The sequence below is a fragment of the Anabrus simplex genome, chromosome 2 (assembly GCF_040414725.1).
Source record: "Anabrus simplex isolate iqAnaSimp1 chromosome 2, ASM4041472v1, whole genome shotgun sequence".
Lineage (NCBI taxonomy): Eukaryota > Metazoa > Arthropoda > Insecta > Orthoptera > Tettigoniidae > Anabrus > Anabrus simplex.
In genome coordinates, this window is record NC_090266.1 from 197,001,342 (window position 1) to 197,023,669 (window position 22,328).

The 22,328-nt window shown below is 41.3% G+C and overlaps 1 protein-coding gene across 5 annotated transcripts in view; it reads left to right on the forward strand.

Moving 5' to 3' along the window:
- Positions 1 to 22,328, forward strand: part of twz (BTB/POZ domain-containing protein twz) — a 210,955-nt gene that overhangs the window by 61,538 nt on the left and 127,089 nt on the right. The window contains exon 1 of one of the 5 annotated variants that reach the window (XM_067138969.2): positions 1,981 to 2,151. The exons of 2 other annotated variants lie outside the window; for them this stretch is intronic. Coding sequence is in view for 1 of the 3 variants with exons in the window: in XM_067138968.2 (XP_066995069.1) it covers positions 2,007 to 2,026 (20 nt within the window). In the remaining 2 variants the exon portion in view is untranslated. Of the gene's footprint in view, positions 1 to 1,980; positions 2,152 to 2,175; positions 2,278 to 22,328 lie in introns of those variants that run through there. 2 more of the 5 variants (XM_067138968.2, XM_067138971.2) reach the window with 2 other exon arrangements.

The following is a 22,328-nucleotide window of genomic DNA, read 5'->3' on the forward strand; positions in this document are numbered from 1 at the left end:
AATGAAGATTAAAATCCCCGACCCGGCCGGGAATCGAACTCGGGGCCTCTGGACCAAGGGCTAGCACGCTAACCATTTAGCCATGGAGCCGGGCGGCGACGATGAATCAGTCAGTCGGTCAGTCAGTCAGGACATGCTGTTTTATATATATAGATTACTAGTAGTTACCCGCGGTATCACTCGCGCGGATTTTGTAATTTAAAAAAGGTAATCGTTCCTCAGCATTGCATTAACACATTATCTCATATCCCTAAAGTATAAAAACTCACAGAAAAATTGAGTTTCATTTACCCCAGAAACTCATTGTAAACCACGTTTGCCGTCTTACCTTTTGGGACTAAGACGACCATGAGACATAGTACTGTACATGTGAAAACAGTCTTCTTTCTCGAATCGAAATAAAAATGTTTCTTTATTTTTAAAGGAGATTTCAAATACCTATTTTCACATCTGTAACATCTTCAGCTTTTAAGATATAAGTATCCCCAAAAAAAGATTTCGACCTCATTATCAGTCTTTCCTCCACCACCAACCCCATCTAAGTGGATTTTCCGAAAAAAAAAGAATGCATGTTTCATTATTTTTAAAGGAGATTCGAAATAACAGTTCTCATGTCTGTACGTCTTTTACACCTTCAATTTTTGAGATATATGTATCCCTATAATTCAAAGTCTTCTTCACTTCTTTCAACCCTTCCCCCCCACCCGAAGTGGACTTTCCCGAAAACAAAAATACGTGTTTCTTTATTGTTAAAGGAAATTCAAAATACCAACTTTCACACGTCTGCAGTACTTTCAGTTTTTAAGATATAAGTATCCTCATAAACATAATTCAAGTCCTTCTTTACTTATCTTGAACAACCCCCTTAAGTTGATTTTCCCAAAACAAAAACATCCTGTTTCTTTATTTTGAAAGGAGATTCCAAATACCAATTTTCACGTCTGTAACATCTTCAGATTTGAGATATAAGTATCCTCATAAAAATAATGCAACTCCTTTTTCACCCACCCCCGCCCGTTAAGTTGATTCGTCCCCAAAAAGTGCGTGTTTCTTAATTTTCAAAGGAGATTCCAAATACCAATTTTCATATCTGTAAACTTCAGTTTTTTAGATGTAAGTTTCTCCATAAAAAGTTCAATTTTTTCACTTCCTTTCACACTCCCCCCTTAAGTGGATTTTCCGAAAACAAAAAATGCGTGTTCCTTTATTTTTAAAGGAGATTCCAAACACCAATTTTAATGTCTGCAACATTTTTAGTTTTTTTAGATATACGCCGAAGTATAATCTTACAAATAGTTCAAATTTTTTAAATTATTTTCAACCCCCCACAATTAAGGAATTTTCCGTAAACAAAAGAATACGCGTTTCTTTACTTTTAAAGGAGATTCCAAATACCAATTTTCACTTTTATAACATCCTTAGTATTTGAGATATAGGTGCCCTTGTAACGGTTCAAATCTCGTAACAGACATTCCTCAGTATTTATTATTATTATTATTATTATTAACTATTCTTATTTTTTGTATTCAATTCCGTCATCTGATTTCGCTATTAATTATTTATCGCTCGCTCCATTTCATTTCATCTGTTATGTACCATATGTATGCGTGTGTGTTAGAATTAAGGGAATTTGTATACTGCGAGATTTGCTGCTTCGTATAAGAGGTTAATTTATTATGTGAACGAAAGTTTAAGGAAGTGCAGTTGGTGGCGCAATACGGTTTCATTTATTTTAGTGTGGAGTCATGCTGCTACCCATACGTCACCGCGTTCATTTTGAAGCAGGAAATGCTCCCAGGTAAGTTTCAACCTGCCTGCTGCTATTTCAACACAAGGTGCAATACTTTTAAGCTTTATTTGCATGAGTTCATCATCTAATTTACCCATGGCGTAGGGGTAAACCATGTGACAATGTGAATCTATATAACAGCTTGTATCCCATGGTGAGGCCTCGTCAGATAGATGGAGAGTCTTGCTCACTTGGACACGGAGTCTTCAGTGATCAGATGTTCGGGGTGTGTTCCGTGTATGTGTTCAGTCGAGTCGACTTGTGTCGTTTCTAAGAGGATAGGTCACCAAATTAGGTTTGAAATACCTTCAGCTGATGCCAGTTCCAAGAAATACGTCACAATAACACTTAAAGTGTCCAAGGTACTGTAATGTGAACCGGTGAGGTAAAACTCTGGTTACCTGTAGGTGGCCACCTATCTCACCCTCCGGAGAGATGGGTGGTTTGTGAAGTACCGATACCGGTGCGCCTTACGCCCTTTTCTGTCGGTCTGTAATCTGTGTGATTTTGTGTATTTTTATCACTATAGGTAGTTTTATAGGTATAAGTAAGCTTTATCAATATAATTTAAATTTTGTTTTGTTTTCTGTATGTATGTGTTAGTGTACAGTAATGTGTGTGTGTGTGACCGAGTAGTCGGGCCATTTGAGGGTTGACACAGTAATTACCAGTATTCGGTATGGGTAGTCCTGGGTGGTTGCCCATCCAGGTACTGACCACGCCCTTGTGTTGCTTTTGGGACTGCAACAGGACTGTACCGTAGGTGTTGCGCAGTGACTGTCACATATTAGAAATGTGGGTGTGCGGAAGTTAAAATTTTGAATAAAAACAACATCGTTAATGGGCACCATTTATGTGTTTGTACACCCGCCTCGGTTCCCGATTTCTGGTGCCTCGGATTGAGGTTGGATCTATCCTGTTGGTTTCTAGTGCTTCAGTAATGGTGGTGATGATTTCTATTTTGTGAGAGTGGCATTGTTTGGTTTGTGGAATTAAGGCTAGAAGGAAGACAAGTTAATTTTACTTGACTGGGTATTATTTCTTGGCTGGGGTTCTGGTTAGGTCTGTTGGCTGTTGTGCTGGGTAGATGGGGGTGCTTTATTGTAGGATGAGAGTAGGTTTAATAGGAGTGTGTAAAGAATTACGTTTGCTTCTTTGTTGGTTGGGAGGGGAATGTTGGGTGGTCCTGGGTTCGTTGATGGGATGATTGGGAGACTGAGTAGTGGGGTTGGAGGTGTTTTGGTGCTTGTTAGGTGGTGTGCTTGTTTGTGATTTGCCCTAATTGCCCTCTTAATGAATGGGCAGCCAGGAAACGATGCGGCATGGCTGCCGTGGCAGTTGGCACAGTTCGCTTTTCCCGAGGCACCTTACAATCTGAATGACAGCGGAGGATTTCTGAGCTGGCAGCTGCAGAATTCAGGCAATTTTTTTGCTAGGGGCTTTACGTCGCGCCGACACAGATAGGTCTTATGGCGACGATGGGATAGGAAAGGCCTAGGAGTTGGAAGGAAGCGGCCGTGGCCTTGATTAAGGTACAGCCCCAGCATTTGCCTGGTGTGAAAATGGTAAACCACGGAAAACCATTTTCAGGGCTGCCGATAGTGGGATTCGAACCTACTATCTCCCGGATGCAAGCTCACAGCCGCGCGCCTCTTCGCGCACGGAATTCAGGAAATTAAAGCACTGTATAATTAGGGAAGGATGTGGATGTGCATGGGTTCGTGTCTGGATGGTTGTGTTAGGGGGTGTTTTAGGCTTGGGAGCAGGTTTTCTACGCCTGTTCCTAGTCTGTGTAGTATTGTTCTGTGTGTTCGGGAGATAGTTGGTTAGAGCCCCACTGTCGGCAGCTCTAAAGATGGTTTTCCGTGGTTTCCCATTTTCACACCATGTAAATGCTGGGGATGTACCTTAATTAAGGCCACGGCCGCTTCCTTCTTACCCCTAAGCCTTTCCTATCCCATCGTCGCCATAAGAGCTATTTGTGTTCGTGCGATGTAAAACAAAATGTAAAAAAAAAAAGAAGAGATTCCAAATACCGATTATTACCTCTGTAATATTCAGTTTTTGAAATATAAGTATCCTCATGAACAGAATTCAACTCCTTCTTTACTTATTTCCACCCTCCTCCTTAAGTCTATTTTCCGAAAACAAAAAAATACGTGTTTCTTTATTTTCAAAGGAGATTACAAATACAAATTTTTCCCTTATAGAATATAATTCAACTCTTTTACCACTTCTTTTCATCCCCGTTAAATGCCCTTTCCGAAAGAAAATTTCCTGTATTTTTAAGGGAATTTCCCAATACCAAGTTTCACGTTTGTAACATGTTAAGTTTTTGACGTATACTGTAGATATACCAGTACTCGATTTAAACATTCACCCGCTTTTTTCAATTCTTTTAAGTCTCTTAAGTGGTTTTCCGAAAACAAAAAATACGTGTTTCTTTATTTTTAAAGAAGGTTCTAAATACCATTAAAATACGTGTTCCTTTACGATAAATGAGCTTCCAAATATCAATTATCACCACTGTAACATCATCAGGTTTTGAGATATATGTAACATCACAAAAATAATTCAGCTCCTTTTTCACCCCCCCCCCTCCCTATTCCAAATGAGTTTTTCTTTATTTTTAAAGGAGATTCCAAATGCATCCGGGAGATAGTTGGTTCGAGCACCTCTGTCGGCAGCTCTGGATATGGTTTTCCGTGGTTTCCCATTTTTACATCATGCAAATGCTGCGGATGTACCTAAATTAAGGTCACGGTCGCTTCCTTCATACTCCTAAGCCTTTCCTATCCCATCGTCGCCATAAGAGCTATTTGTGTTGGTGCGACGTAAAGCAAAATTTAAAAAAAAGAGATTCCAAATACCGATTTTTACTTCTGTAACATTCAGTTTTTAAGGTATAAGTATCCCCATAAAAATATTCCATTTTTTACTTTCTTTCACCCCCCCCCCCAGGAGATTCCAATTTCCAATTTGCACGTCTGTAACATTTTCAGGTTTTGAGATATAAGTATCCTTATAAAAAGGATTCCACTTTTTCATTTCTTTCCACCTCTCTCCCCTCTTAAGTGGACTTTCCGAAAACAACAAATTTATGTTTCTTTATTTTTAAAAGGAGATTCCAATGACCAATTTTCACGCCTGTAACATCTTCAGTTTTTTAAGTATAAGTATGCTCATAAACAGAATTCAACTCCTTCTTTACTTATTTTCACCCTCCCACTTAAGCCTATTTTCTGAAAACAAAAAACTACGCGTTTGTCTATTTTTAAAGGAGATTGCAAATACAAATTTTTACATCAGTAACAATCTTTATTTTTCTTAGGTGTAAGTATCCTCGTACAAATAATTCAACTAATAATTCAATTCTCTCCTCATTTTCCGAAAACAAAATAACACGCCTTTCTCTATTTTTAAAGGAGATTTCAAATAGCAATTTTCACGCCTATAACATCTTTAGTTATGTAAATATGTATCTCATACAAAGAATTCAACTAATTTTTCAATTCATTCACCACTTTTATGTGGATCTTCGAAGAAAGAAAACGTGTTTCCTTACTTTGAAAGAAGATTACAAATACAAATTTTCATGTCTATAACATCTTCAGTTTTTGAGATGTAAGTATCTTCATAAAATGAATTCAGTTCCTTTTTTTACACCCATCCCCCGTTAAGTTGATTCCCCAGCCCCAAAATGTGTGTTCCTTTATTTTAAAAGGAGATTCAAAATACCACTTCTCACGTCTGTAACCGTCAGTTTTTGACACATATGTACCCTCATAAAAAGAATTCAACGCCTTTTTCACCCTCCCCTTCAAAGTTGAGTTTCCCCAGAAAATGCTTGTTTCTTTATTCTTAAAGGGATTCCAAGTACAAATTTCACGTTTGTAACATGTTCAGTTTTTTAGATGTAAGTTTCCTCATACTGATAATTAAACTATTTTTTAAATTCTTTCACCCCCGCCTCCTTAAGTGGATTTTCTGAATACAAAATTATACATGTTTCTTTACTTCTAAACGGGATTCCAAATACCAATTTTCACGTCTGCAACATCTTTAGTTTTAGAGATAGATGTATCGTCATACAAAGAGTTAAACTAATTTTTAAATTCTTTCACCCCCCTTGCTTAAATTGATTTTCTGAAAACAAATACATACGCATTTCTTTATTTTTAATGGAGACTTCAAATACGAATTTTCGCCTCTGTAATATCTTCAGTTTTTGAGATATTACTATCTTAATAAAAATAATTCAACACACTCTTCAGTCCTTTTTAACCCCCCTCTAAGGTGATTTCTCCGAAAGAAAAAAAATATGCGTTTCTTTTTTTAAACAGATTAAAATAACAGTTTTCACGTCTGTAATATCTTAAGTTTAGGAAATGTTCTGTGGTTATTCTCATTGTAAAAATTCATCCCGTTTTTCTGTTCCCCTGAAGTTAATTTTCTGTAAATAAATTATCTATGTTTCTTTATTTTTACAGGAGATTCCAAATACCAATTTTCACGCCTGTAACAATTTACGTTTCTGAGATATATTTTAAATATAGCCTTTTAAAAAATTCACGCCCTTTTTCACCCTTTTAACCCCCAATTCATTGGATTTTCCAGAAACCAAAAATACGTGTTTCTTTATTTTTAAAGGAAATTCGAAATACCAATTTAATGTCTGTAACATCTTCAGTTTTTGAGATATAAGCATCCTCATAAAAAGTATTCAACCCCTTGTTAACCTCTTTTCACCCCCCCCCCTTAAGGGGATTTTCCGAAAACAAGGAAATACGTGTTTCTTTATTTTAAAAGGAGATTCCAAGTACCATTTTTTACGTCTGTGAACTTTTGAGTTCTTGAGATATAGATATGCTGATTTAAATACTTCACCCCCCCCCCTTTTCACCCCCTTAGCGAAGGAACATCCAAAAAATCCTCCCTTAGTGAGCACCTACACTGTAATATAAATGTATTCTTAAAACTTCATTTCTTTATGTCTAGTGGTTTTGGCTCGGCGATGATGAATCTGTCAGTCAGTCAGTCAGGACATGTTATTTTACATATACTGTATATAGATGAGGGTTGGTTTCGGCGTTCATTCACGCAGTGGCCTAGTTTCCCGGCTTTCATCATTAGTGTCCCAGGGTCCTGGTATCTTCAAGTGAGAGTCCTAGTAGGACTGGGTACTTCATCCAAATTCGTACTTGAATCTTAACACAGTAGACAGACCACGAGATCCGCTATTCACAATCCATCCTTCTTCATGTGCGAAGGATTGAGGCCCAGTGTCAGTCAACATTTTATTAGATAATTGACTGCATTATCCTGCTGATACGAAAGCACCTCGCTCAGCCTGTGAACATGTTTTGAATCAACATTCTGTGTTGACAAAGCGTGGCCTGTAAGTTCATATGGGTTAGCTGGTCGCACATGTAGCTCAGCGAGTTCGCATGGCTGACACGTCATTTTGTCGTCTGATGGGACTAGAAGGCTAAGCAGTAGCTTAACAATAGAATAAGGGCACAGAATGCCTTCCACTTACCTTCGGCAAATTTGTAGGATGCGCAACGCTTTCGGAGGGTATTTTTGGAGGAAGTCCTTGTAGCTAGAAACACTAGAGGTCAGACAGAAGGGTATAATCGGGTCATGACAAGCATAATTTACTAGGAGGTTATCCGAATCCTATGGGAACCGATACTGGCGCCATGGTCTAGGAGTTGCGAGACTCAAGTTCGGTTCCCGGTCAGGTTAGGGATTTTTTCTCTGGACATGAGGCTATTTCGAGGTCCATCCAGCCTACATGAAAGCAGTTGAGGAACTACAGCATCTGACGATGAGCTCATGGTTCCAGTCTAGAAGGGTAAGAATAATGGCGGAGAGGATTCATCGCGCTGACTATGCGTCACTTAGCAAACTGCAGGCCATCGGGATGAGCAGCGGTCGATTGGTAGGCCAAGGCCCATCAGGACTGCAGCGCAATTGAATTGTTTCTTTTTATGAGAACCGTTGGTCCTTTCAGCTATGCTAATACAGACTAAGATATTTGGTGAATGCTTTACTTCACCAAAATGGATTCTTTATACGTAAGTGCTGGTCATCAAAGTATTAGATTTCGGATTTGATCCTGAGTAAGTCTTTTGGCCTGTAGTTCATTTACATGCGATGATCTCGTGTCAGTATCATATGAAAGAATAACTCCTTCGGGACAAAAATCATGGACCCTAGTGCATCAGAAAATAATTAGCTGTTAATTGAAAGTTATTTTCCTTTCTTTTTTTCTTGTTTTGCTTTGTGGTCTAATGTCACACAATCTCATGCAGTTTCCGCCGATGCTAGGAGAGGAAAGGGCTAGGACTGGGAAGATAGCGGTCGTGGCTAACTTAAATTCAGCAATTACCCTGGCATTTAAGTGATGTGAAAATAAGAAGCCACAGAAAACCATCTTTAGGGCTGCTGAGGGTGAGATTTCAACCCGCCTGCTCCTGACTGCAAGTTTACGTGCCGCGTAGCCAGCTCGCGTGATGGAAGTTTTTTTTATTATTAATCCGGTGATTAGAACTCCCCAATGTACCGAGCGAGTTGATCGTGCGGTTAGGGTCGAGTAGCTGTGAGCTTCCAGGCGGGAGATAGTAGGTTCGAATCCCACTGCCAGCAGACCGGAAGGTGGTTTTCCGTGTTTTACCATTTTCACACTAGGCAAAAGGTGGAGCGGTGCCTTAATTAAGACCAGGACCGCTTCCTTCCCAATCCTAACCCTTTCCTATTCTTACGTCCCCCAAAACCTTCGGTTTGCTGGTTAAACTTTAAACCACCAGCAAAAAATAAACCCGCCCTAATGTTTGAAAGAAAGACTTTTAAAGTTCTCCAACTTGTTTAATATTACTGTCGTTGGTTTCGCGTCCATCTAACTACTATCACGGCTTTTGGAGACACTGAGGTGCTGCGATTTTGTCCCGCAGAAGTTATTTTACGTGTCGACAAATGGCGTATGTGAGCACTTTGAAATACCAATCGACTGAGCCGAGATCGAACCCGCCAGTGTGGACTTAGCTATTCAGCCCGGCTTCTCCTTCGTAGGTAACACTTTAATGCACTGTAGCAGTTATAAATCGATTATCTTTTTTCCCCTGTATTTTGTAACAAATGGCGTTTGGAGGTGGTATCGTTCAGAAGCTAATTGTGACTTACTGACAATTTACCAATAATATTATTTTTAATTTCTTGTAATTACTGTCATTCTTACCAGTGTTCTTGTTCCAAAGTGCAGAATAGGAATGTCCGGATAAGTACTATAGGCCTAACCTGTTCTACAAGCGAGTTGGCCGTGTGGATTAGGTGGCGTAGCTGTGAGCTTGCATTCGGGAGATGCTGGGATCGAATCCCACTGTCGGCAGCCCTGAAGATGGTATTCCGTGGTTTTCCATTTTCACACCAAGCAATTGCCGGGGCTGTACCTTAAATAAGGCCAAGGACGCTACCATCCCAATCCTATCACTTTCCATCCTTCCGTCGCCGAAAACCTTTCGATGTGCTCGTGCTTTGTTAGAAACTAACCCCTTTCGTTTTTCAATTGTATGTCCGTCGCGGCGACCACGCTTCGCCTCGTATTCTGCAGGACCTCGGGCTGAGCAGCAGTCGCTTGGTAGGCCAATGACTCTTCGGCGGCTATAGCGCCAGGAGGAGAGTGGGGGTAATATCTATTCAGACAGGGATTTGGGGTCTGTATACTTCTGTTGGTGCCTGCTGTCATTTCTTGTTGGATGCAGTTTATTTGCATCTAGCTCCTGGCACAAGCCAGAACAAAATGTATAGTGGGACACTGAAGTCTGCATACACCCCTATTTTGTAGCATGTTGTGTACAACCTTGGATGCACAGAGTTGTACGTGCAACTGTATGTCTGCGTCCACGCCCACAACATAAACCAAGGTAGTCAGACCATTATCGTGCACGACATGCGTGATAGAGGCAACAGTGTGTGTTTACTGCGGTTCAGAAGTCAACATACACTTTGAGTCTGTCGGCAGTTGTAGGAGGGATGTTGCAGTGAACGTTGTGCGGTTTGTTGATACAGTGGACGTGTATTGCAATACATGGGCCCAAAAAGAACTGAAATACCAGGGGAGGTGAGGAAAAATATCATTGAGCTCAGTAAAAAGTGCTTTTCACTGCGAAAAATTGGGGAAATTGTTAGAAGGAGCCATGCAATTGTTCAAACCGTAATAAGAAACTACTGAGGACGTGTAGATAAAAAAACTAGATGTGGACGACCACTAAAATTAACTAACATGGAGCGCCGACACATCATTAGAAACGGAATGCCGATCCCAGAATTACAGCTACGGAGTTGGTGGTAGATGCCGAACATACTAGTGGCAGTATTGTTCATCCCATCACAGTACGAAGACGTCTGCACAATCATGAGTTTGACAGTAGAACAGCAAGGAAGAAACCGTTTCTAAGCAATGTTAATGAACAGAATCGCCTAGAATTTGCAACTCTGTATCGAAGTAAAAATTCCATATTTTGGAATGCTGTGCTTTTCACGGATGAGAGTAAGCTCGAAATCTTCCAGTGTACTGGAAAACAAAACGTGGGTCAAAAAAAGGAATGGAAGTTTAAAGACGAAACATTTTGTCCCATCCGTGAAGTATGGTGGTGTAAATATTCTTGTGTGGGGTTGCATGTCTGGAGCTGGGGTTGGGAATTTAGTATTTATTGAGGACATTTTGGATAAATGAAAGTATCTCACCATCTTAAAGGATAATTTGAAACGATCTGCAGAGAAACTGGGACTAGGAACAGACTGGGTGTTTCAGCAAGACAATGTCCCCAAGCATACGGCCATTGTCGGAAAAGAATGGCTACTTTACAATGTACGGTACCAAAACAGTTGCATTTGCCTCCCCAGTCACCACACATCTACCGAATTGAACATCTCTGGGGAGAACTAAAGCTAAGGATAAAAAATACAACAGCAAAAGAAAATATGATTTCAAATCGGCCTTAGTGAAAGAGTGGAGTAACTTCCCATCTGCGGACACAAAAATGTTGGTGGAATCTATGCCTCGACGTTTGGAAGCTGTGATCGAATAAAAAGGCGGCAGTCCAAAATATTAAACTGTGCATGAAGGTGAACAACATCACAGTGTATGTTGACATTTGTACCTAACCGCTGTTTCATTTATATGCTCAAGATATCAGTATATGGAACTGTTATTAATTATGAAGTATATATGTTGTTTTTTAGTTTGTAACATGTCTGTTTATGGCACAGAAAGTGAATACATAATATTTTCTTGATTGCTTTTGTCTTGAAGTATCATTTTTATGGCGTATGTAGACTTTAGTGTCCGACTCTAGCCTCTCCGAAGTCTCAATCTCAATTATGCCTGCGACAATATGGAGGCTTCTGAGGTATTGTTGGTGCTGAGTAATGACATTTGGAGCACGATTTGTGCATTTGGATGTTATGAAATGTGCTTCTGATAGGGCGAGTCATTCTGCAGTATCACCTTTTTGCCCAGTGAAGAAAGTAACTGAAAACTGTTCCACTCCTCACCTTGCCTAGTGTACCTCCTTGTAGTGCCGGCATTTTTTTGGTGGGGGGGGGGGGTGTCTCTCTAAAACCGCATGAACTTCGGTGGTGCTATTTGAGAATTCAACTAGTCTGCAGGCTGATGACCTAAAGTTAAATACATTATTATGGGAATATTTCTAATCTCACATGTGATGCAGTTTCAGCAGCGTTATTGTTGACAATAATAGCTTACCGTTTGTCTAGTAAACGTAATTGTAAACATGTAATTATGTGCAATTGTTCATGCATATTAAAACAAGAGAAGATCCGAGTGTCTGCTTCGCTTGGACTAATCTACCTGTAAATAGTGTATATCCACTCAGCGCGTTAATACCAAGTTCCGTTATTGGAATAGGAAACCAAATCGAATGGTTCGATCCCGGCTTTTTATCCCGAGAATAGTCTTTCCAGGGTTTTACTGCATTCATTTCAGACCACTTTATGCTTGGCGGCTCCGCGTTGAGCCCAGGTTAGAGATAGTGATAGCCTTTACCTAGCATTCTTCCATGAGTCTTAGTGGTCTGAACTGAGATAGCTTTGGCTCTGCCATTTTGACTAGTCGACTGCACATTTCATTTCACCTGAGTCAGTCGAACTTACGGATAACGACCAGGGAAGCCCCTGCGGAAGTGAAGCGATGCTGATAGAGTGTACATTTACTGTAATTGGGATTGATAACCCTACGCTGTTGGTCGAGAAAGGCACAGATAATTTTCGAACTGCAGAAATTGTTCGGATGTTCAATGTACCAGCGTTTTCTTGTTCTAAGTAATGTGTGCTTTTCAGGCATCGACACTTCATTGTTGTATCCAGTCTTACAGGGTAATTAAGTTAATGATAACAAATTATACAAATATATTTCTTACTTTAAGGCTCATATTGCCCTTAAGAAAATGAAAGACCTGCCAAGACGTCTGTTGTGCAGCCATATGGCCTTTAGTGCCGAGATGTGTCCAAGGACTTCGGCTCGCCAGGTGCAGGTCTTTTGATTTGACTGCCGTAGGCGACCTGCGCGTCGTGATGAGGATGAAATGATGATGAAGACGACACATACACCCAGTCCCCGTGTCAGGGGAATTAGCCAATTATGATAAAAATTCCCACCCCTGTCGGGAATTGAACCCGGGACCCCTGTGACCAAAGTCCAGCACGCTAAACATTTAGCCATGGAGCCGAACTGGAATTAAAACATTTATATGAGACGAGAATCAAAGTGAGAGCCTCCGGGAAAAAGGCAGGTATGCTACCACAATAGCACAGCGGCGGCTAAAATAAATAAGGCCGGGCTGAGTGGCTCAGGTGGTAGAGCTCGTCTTCTCGTTCAAGTTAGCGGATTCATTTCCGGTTTGGTCCGGTGATATTTGAAGGTGTTCAAGTATGGCAACCCGATGACTCAGATTTATTGGCTTGTAAAAGAATTCCTGTTGACACAAATTTCCGGTTCCTCGGTGACTTCGAAATCCGTAAAAGGAGTTAGTAGGTCGTATAATAATAATAATAATAATAATAATAATAATAATAATAATAATAATAATAATAATAATAATAATAATAATAATAATAATAATAAACCCCATAGCACAATAGCCCCGAAGGTCCATGGCCTACCAAGCGACCGCTGCTTAGACCAAAGGCCTGCAGATTATGAGGTGTCGTGTGGTCAGCAGGACGAATCCTCTCGGCCGTTATTCTTGGCTATCTAGACCGGGGCCACCATCTCACCGTCAGATAGCTCCTCAATTGTATTCACGTAGGCTGAGTGGATCTCGAACCAGCCCCTAGATCCGGGTGAAAATCCCTGTCCTGGCCGGGAATCGAACCGGGGCCTCCGGGTAAGAGGCAGGCACACTAAAACTACACCACGGGGCCGGATAATAATAATAATAATAATAATAATAATAATAATGTATTATACGTATTACATGTTATTAATATTATTACCACCCGTAGGCCTATATAAATATTTTAACCGTTAAATTTACCCTTAAATTTATGTAACCACAACCAGTCTTAGGCTGGTCGAATCTGGCTTATAGGATGTTCGATGGCCGTGTGAATTTCCCTTTTCTGTGGTTTCTCCAAATCTTACGAGGAACGTTGAGGAAATTCCTGACAAATAGGAGCTAGGATTGATACATTTTCTGGGAATACTCTAAAGGCAATGGGTTGGGATATAGTGCCATCTCTGAAATACTTATTTGATTACTTTTTGCATGGAGGAGCTATACCAAATGAATGAAGAGTAGCTATGAGCCTAGTAGCCCCGGTGTACAAGGGAAATGGTGATAAACACAAAGCAGATAATTACAGGCCAGTCAGCTTTATTGGTAATATTATACACATCTGCAAAATTTCTAATTGGTTTGATAGAAGGCAGTTCGGGTTTCGGAAAGGTTATTCCAGGAAGGTTTAACTTGTAGGGTCCCAGCAAGTTATAGCAGATATTTTAGATGTAGGAGGTCAAATATTCTGTAACGCTATTGACCTATCCAAGCCCTTTAATAGGGTAGGCCATGGGAGAGTGTTGAGGAAAATGAGGGCTATTGTTTCATAGACAAAAGAGTGATAGAATGAGTGGCTAAATTTTTAGAAAATACAATTCAGAGAATCAGAGTAAGTGAATAATTATCATCTGATCTTCTAACATTTAGGAGAGGCGGAATCGTGCACGGCAGTATTATTGGACCTTTATATTTTCTTTTGTAGGCTATATGAATGATATGAGTAAAGAACTGGTATCACAGATAAGGACTTTTGCAGATGATGTTATACTCTACAGAGTAATAAGTTACAGGATTGTGGGCTTCTGCAAGAAGACCTCGATAATGTTGTGGGATAGGCAGCCAAGTCAGGTTGTATGTTTCACCAGAGTAATAGTCCTCTCAGTTTTAATTTCTGTGTAGATGAGCTGAATGTACCTCACAGGGATCACTGTAAGTACTCGAGTGTTAACATAAGAAATGGTCTTCATTGGAGTATTAACGAGGTTGCCAAGAAAGTTTACAGATATCGTCATATGGTTATGTTATGGATATACTGAGGGGCTGTAGTATGATGTAAAAGAGAGGGCTTGTAAATCTCTAGTAACATCTCAATTAGAGTATAGTTCCAGCGTATTGGACCAACACCACGATTACTTGATGCGAGAACTAGTGGCTTTACGTCGCACCGACACAGATAGGTCTTCTGGCGACGATTGGATAGAAACGGCTTAGGAGTTGAAAGGAAGCGGCCGTGGACTTAAGTAAAGTACAGCCCCAGCATTTGCCTGGTGTGAAAATTAGGAAACCACGGAAAACCATCTTCAGGGCTGTCGACGGTGGGATTCGAACCCACTATCTCCCGGATGCAAGGTCACAGCCACGCGCCCCTGACCGCACGGCCAACTCGCCCGGTAGAACTGGAAGAGATCCAAAGGAAAGCAGCATCATTTGTTCTGTTTGGTTTCCGACAAAAGTGTAGCCTAATGTTTAAAATATTGCAGAATTTGTACTGGGAATATTGTATCCAACAAAGAATGACAACAAGAGCGAATAGAAGTATACAGACCCCAAATCAATGTCTGAATAAACCTTAGAGGTTTATGTGATTGTTGATATCATGACAGTAGACACTGGATCTCAGGTTTCACGTAGGTAACCGACAAGTAAGACCTGCCTTTTTATTTCAAGAATCCCTCATGTGTTGGTCATGGTTCAAACTGTGACCACCTTAGCGAGAAGTCAATGACAATGTCGCCTAGCTATCGTGTTATTATATACATATAATTCGCTGGGGCCATCAAGGACCACGTTAAGTCTTGTTGCATTTGACACTGAACTTGGCCTTCTTTAGAGCCCAAATTTCCCTCATTCTTTGTGAGTGGGCCTGCTTACGCTCCTCTGTCCAAGGAGCACCGTGTCTTCTCTTCGGTTGCTCGTCTCGGTTTAGCCCGTTCGTCAATATTTTCTTGCGGAAGAGATCTCTGTTAAAGGCGTCTTCAGATGAGATATGTAGCATTTGCAGGTCTTCTTTGGTATTTCTAAACCAGGGAATTGTGGTTTTGGGGTTTGAATCAAAAAAGTGAAAGATTTCTTTAGTTAACTTTCTTCTGTCCATTCTTTTCAGATGACCGTAACATCGTGCCCGTCTTTTTCTGATTGTGTCGGTAATTTTATCTATTTTGCTGTAGACTTCCTTGTTGGATCTCTTTTGATGGATTCCATTTCTGTACTTTGATCCCAAGATTTCTCTCACAATTTTGCGTTCTCTTATCTCCAGTTCTTCAAGGAGTCCTTTGTTGGCATTTAGAGACAGGGTTTCGGCTGCATATAGAACTACGGGCTTCAGAACTGTTTCATAGTGACGTATCTTGGTGTTTTGGGAAAGACATTTTTTTGTTGTAGATTGTGCGGGATGTTTGGTAGGCTATTTCCAGTTTGCGTACTCGCTCATGAAGTGCTTCTTTGCCCAGTCCATTTTTCATGATGATCTCACCCAGGTATTTGAATTTGTCTACTCGGGTGATGTCCCCGTATTTTGTATGGAGTTTTGGTGGAGCCTCTTTGATGTTAGTCATTACTTCTGTTTTCTCAAACGATATCTGCAAACCAGTTTGTTCGGCAATTTCATTTAAAATTTCAACTTGAGTTCTAGCGGTTTCTATGTCGTTTGAGAGAACAGCAATATCATCGGCAAATGCTAAGCAGTCTGTTGTGATCCCCTATTCTCAATGGACTCTAATTGGTTTCCTGTAATCTCACCCGCCAGGTTATGATGATCTTTTCAAGAACACAGTTGAAGAGTATCGGGGATAGCCCATCACCTTGTCGGACTCCTGTTTTGATGTCAAAGGAATGCTAGATACATCCGTGGAACTTCACCTTGGATTTTGTATCGGTCAGGGTGGCTCTAATTAATGCCAGCAGTTTCAAATCAACTCCAAATTCATTTAAGATGTTTAGCAGGACTTCCCGGTCAATGGAGTCGTACGCTTTCTTAAAGTCCACAAAGACAGACACATACTGCTTGGACCTTAGTGTACAATATCTGATGATCGTTTTGAGATTTTTGATCTGTTCAGCTGTTGAGCGACCTTTTCTGAACCCTCCTTGGTATTCACCTATTTGATGTTCGACTTGTGCTTCCAAACGCTCCAGGATGGCAAGTGATAGAATTTTGTAAGTCACGGGTAGCAAAGATATTCCTCTGTAGTTGTTGATGTTCTTCATGCTGCCTTTTTTGTGTAATGGATGGATCAAAGCTATTTTCCAATCTTCGGGTAGGGTCTCCTTGTTCCAAATTTCTTCTATTTGCTTTTGCAAGATATCAAGTGATTCTTCTGGGGCATATTTCCATAGTTCTGCTACTACTGAGTCTTCCCCCGGTGCTTTGTTATTTTTGAGACGGGCAATGTGGTGCTTGATTTCGTCTCTGTCGGGTGGTCTGGAATCTGGGTACCTGAGTAAGGGTTCCTTGGTCTCAATGGCGCTTTGGGGTTTAGAGCAATTAAGTAAATTCTTGAAGTAATCTGCCAGAATGCTGCAATTTTCTTCATTTGACGTCGCCAGTGTGCCGTCCGTTCGCTCAAAGCATAGAGATGGTGGTTTATAGCCAGTGAGTTTGCGTTTGAAGGCTCTGTAGTACTCTCTGCTTTCATTCTTCCTAAAGTTTTGTTCTATCTTTTCAATGAGAGATTTTTCGTATTTACGTTTCTCAGTTCTGAACACCCTAGCTGCTTGGGCACGTTGGGTTTTGTAGGTTTCCCAATCATTTTCTGATTTCGTAGAGTTGTACTGTTTCCACGCAATGAGTCTTTCTTGGAGGACTGATTCGCAGGTACTATTCCACCAGGCATGCTTTTTGCTTCTCTTGATTTCTGCAACGTCTTTGGCGGCGTCAACAAGGAGACTTTTGGCGTTGTTAAAGTCACAGTCATGTGGTCTGGCCTTCTCCTGGAACTCCTCGACCCTTTGCCGAAGTTTATCATTGTCGAAGCGTGTGATCTGTTTGGTTGTCTTCCTTGTGTTTGTGGGAATTGGTTTGAATTTGATAAGAGACATATAATGATCTGAGGCCACATTTATGCCTTTCTTTACCTTGACATTCACAATCTGAGGGCTGTTTCTCCTGGAGATCGCCACATGATCAATTTGGAACTCTCCGAGAGCTTGGACGGGAGAACGCCAATTCATTTGCTTTCTGGGTAGACGGCGAAAGTGGGTCGACATGACCTGCAGGTTGTGATTTTCGCAAATGGTCACCAGTCTTTTGCCGTTGGGATTGGTTCTTTTGTGAGCAGGGTAATTTCCTATAACTTTCCTGTACTTCTGCTCACGACCTAGTTGGGCATTGAAGTCACCCAAAAGAAGCTTGACATGGTGTTTGGGGATTTTGTTCAATTTTTCATCCAGTAGGTCCCAGAAATTATCAACTTCGTCTGGATCAGACTTGTTCTTATCGTTTGTAGGAGCATGTGCGTTAACTAGGGCGTAGGTTTTGTTCGCGCATTTAATTGTGAGTATAGACAATCTGTTATTCACAGGTTCGAAATTTGCAACCGATTTAAGGATCTTGGTTCTAACAGCAAACGCGGTTCCAAGCATCACAGCTCCATTGTGGATTCCTCTTTGCGCTTTGCTCTTGAAAAATCGGTAGCCTTCAGATTCAAAAATCTCTTCATCTGGGTACCTTGTTTCCTGTAGGGCCATTATGGATATCTGATTTTCGTGAAGAGCTTTGGTGAGGGTTTTCAGCTTGCCAGTTTGTGTAAGTGAATTTATGTTGAAAGTTGCTAGAAAGGTTTTAGATTTTGACCTGAGTTTTTGACTCTTCGGGGTACACCGAGACGCTCCGACTCGTCTCTTGCATGATGTCGAGTCTCCCCCAGGATCCGAACGAGACTCGTGCGCCGTGGCGTTCACGACGAGGGATTTATCCGAAGATTTACCCCCTGGGGTATGTTTCTTGAAATGTTGTGCCATCATGCTTTTTGTCTTGACTTTGCTTATTATTATTATTATTATTATTATTATTATTATTATTATTATTATTATTATTATTATTATTATTATTATTATTATTATTATTATTAGCTTTACGTCGCAGCGACAGAGATGGGTCTTGTAGCGATAATGAGATATGAAAGGGCTATGAGTGCGAAGGAAGCGGCCGTGGCCTCAATTAAGTTACAGCCACAGTATTCGCCTAGTGTGAAAATGGGGAAACCACGGAAAACCGTCTTCAGGTCTGTCGACAGTAGAGTTCGAACCCAGTGTCTCTCGAATGTAAGCTGATAGCGCAGCCACTTGCTCGGTCCTTAGTAAATTTGAAAGACTTCAGGGACAACAAAATACCATAACTTCGTTTCATAGAACTCCTTTTCCAAGTCTCCTTTCTGGGCAGTATTCGTCTTGGTAGGCCCACGAATTGAAATTAAACACAATTAAAATATTTTGTACATTTATTTGCGGACACCAGGGCACCACATTGCAACACAGTCCTGAGGATGATTCAAGTGGAATGTATTGAATTGTGAAGGCTACCTCTTTCTGATGTAGAAGATTGTACGACATCATTTATCCGTCTCTACTTCTTCCCACACCGGATCCCGTGAGATCTCCGAAGTTAAGCAACATTGGGCGTGGTCAGGAGTTGGATGGATTGCCATGCGCTGTTGGTGGGGGGTAAGGGAATGGAGGAGCGGAAAGGAACTGGCCACCCTACCGCACGTAAACTCCGGCTCAGGAACACCTCTGCGGAGGTTCGGACCTGCCTTCGGGCAGAATAACCCTTACCTTACCTACTTCTTCCCGTTCATTTCCCGCTGTGGTGAGCTCGTTAGGGAGCTGAGATCAGCTTCAGCCTTTCGGTTTTTACGGCTTATTAACTACCTTTACAGTCTTTGGAGACGTGAAAGTGCCGGAATTTTGTACCGCAGGTGTGCTGGTTAATATACTGACATCAGGCTGACGTATTTGAAGACATTTCAAATACCACCGGACTGAACCAGGATCGAGCCCGCCAACTTGGGGTCAGAAGGCCAACGTTCCACCGTCCGAGCCACTCAGCCCGGCATTGAGGATATGGTTTCTTTATCAGCATCTCATGATTTTCCAATCCAAAAGACCTCATGATATGTCGCCAGGTTGAAGACTGTACACTCGGATTCGACAGCACCGTCGGCCTCCCCTATCCCCTTTCCCCTTTCTCTAGAATTTGACATGAAATTAGGTTTCATGTCAGTTTCCCTCGTGAGGTCGCGATGAGTGGTTTTAGTTTTACCTCTCAAACTTTGATTATCAAGTCATCTGCCCGTAATTCCCAATTTCAGTAAGATAAGGTAAGACCAAATTGCATATGGATTTTTGTTATATTGACTGTAAGATTGTCTTGACATGTGAACGGGACTCTATGTAGTTGCTATTATTATTAACTCCACCTAGATCCAAATAAATAAATAAATAAATAAATAAATAAAGAAAGAAAGAAAGAAAGAAAGAAAGAAAGAAAGAAAGAAAGAAATACCTAGTAACCCTCACCCGTCTCGTTTACCAGCCGCGCTAATCAACTGCCTTCTTCCACGAGGTGCTATTGCCCAGTAGCTGATATGACCTTCCAACTCCGTGCGTGGGCCGTCCAGATCGTGCTCGAGCCGCGAGTAAACCACATACCAACGAGCCCATGCCACCGTTGCCAAGCATCATCGTGTCGACAATTATTATTATTATTATTATTATTATTATTATTATTATTATTATTATTATTATTATTATTATTATTGTTATCATCATCATCATCATCTGTTTACCCTCCAGGTTCGGTTTTTCCCTCGGACTTAGCGAGGGATCCCACCTCTACCGCCTCAAGGGCAGTGTCCTGGAGCTTCAGACTCTTGGTCGGGGGATACAACTGGGGAGTATGACCAGTACCTCGCCCAGGCGGCCTCACCTGCTATGCTGAACAGGGGCCTTGTGGAGGGATGGGAAGATTGGAAGGGATAGGCAAGGAAGAGGGAAGGAAGCGGCCGTGGCCTTAAGTTAGGTACCATCCCGGCATTCGCCTGGAGGAGAAGTGGGAAACCACATTATTATTGTTATTATTATTATTATTATTATTATTATTATTATTATTATTATTATTATTATTATTATTATTATCGTCTTTGCTGTTATTTTAATATTTGTTTTGTCCCGTATATGTCAAGCGTCCATTGAGGTGCTGGTTTATACATGGATTGTCCGCATTGTGCTCAATTGATTTTAACGTCCTGTTGCTTCTCGTCTCCTTCATCAGGGTTTAATTCCCAACTCTGTCAAGAATTTTTAACTGGTTTGAGGAGCTGGAAAGAGATGTACTGGACCTCAGGTAACACTAGTGAGAAAAGAAAATCGCACTCCAATGCGTTTTAGAAACGGTTTTTCGTGGTTTCTCCAGTTCATAACTAGGTTGATGCTCATAGGCATTTGGTCTCCTAACCGCAGTGCAGATACCACAATAACACAAGTTAAACGACAGACCGCATGCATATTAAATTCAAGGGCCTTTAATTGCAGTGTTCTAAGCTCCGCTATATTACATCAACAAGAAAAACTGTTGTAGCACTATACGGTTTTAGCATGAATGATTTATAATGAACTAGGTGTTAACGGATTACTTTCTGTACGTCCGACTCGTTGGCTGAATGGTCAGCGTACTGGCCTTCGGTTCAGAGGGTCCCGGGTTCGATTCCCGGCCGGGTCGGGGATTTTAACCTTCATTGGTTAATTCCAATGGCCCGGGGGCTGGGTGTTTGTGATGTCCCCAACATCCCTGCAACTCACACACCAAACACAACACTATCTTCCACCAAATTAACACACAGTTACCTACAAATGGCAGATGCCGCCCACCCTCATCGGAGGGTCTGCCTTACAAGGGCTGCACTCGGCTAGAAATAGCCACACGAAATTATTATTACTTTCTGTACAATTGTAGCATTGGCGGCATTAATCCACCCGAGTCCTGGGGCGTTTCTCCTCCCCCCGCCCATTTGATTCCTCTCCCCTTAATCTCAAATTGATCGTTCCTTCACGTTATCCTTGTCAGTTTGATAGTCATATTCATTATCTCTCTGATCAACAGGAGCTTATGACCACGAGGGTTTGCATCTTACAAGGTAAATAAAATCACGACACCAGCCACCAGCATCGTCGCCATTTAACTCGTTATCATTGCGCCTTAGCTACTTCAGCGATGTTCGCTTTTGATGAACTTGGCAAAAAATAATCTAAGTTTATTTTTTTTTTGCTAAGGGCTTTACGTCGCATCGACGCAGATAGGTCTTATGGCGACGATGGTATAGGAAAGGCCTAGGAGTTGGAAGGAAGCGGCCGTGGCCTTCATTAAGGTACAGCCCCAGCATTTGCCTGGTGTGAAAATGGGAAACCACGGAAAACCATTTTCAGGGCTGCCGATAGTGGGATTCGAACCTACTATCTCCCGGATGCAAGCTCACAGCCGCGCGCCTCTACACGCACGGCCAACTCGCCCGGTCTAAGTTTGTTAAGATCTCCATTATCATGAGACATAAAACGTTTAAAACGATATTTTGAACAACTTCTTTTACATACAGATTTTTGATAATGCTGATAGTAATGGAGAAAAATTTGACTTAATATTACTACTCCACTGTTTAGCCATTTTCCCGTGATGTAACAAACAAGCAAACAGACCGGTGGACATACATACAAGAATTGAACTGATCCTATTGTGACGTCCGCCATTTGAATTTGTAGCGTTGGGAAGAGCAAGTTAGCTTTGATTCAGCCGTGAGTGACGTCACCGAGTGGCCAAAACTTCTCGCCACTCCTAGTGACCAGTTAGAGAAAAGCTATGAAAACAGGGCAGCCCGTCTGCCACCACTACTGTCGTCGGTAAGTATCAGGTCTCCCTGACGGCAGCAGAAACAACTAGAAAAGGGTGACCAGAGCATTCTGTTTCACAG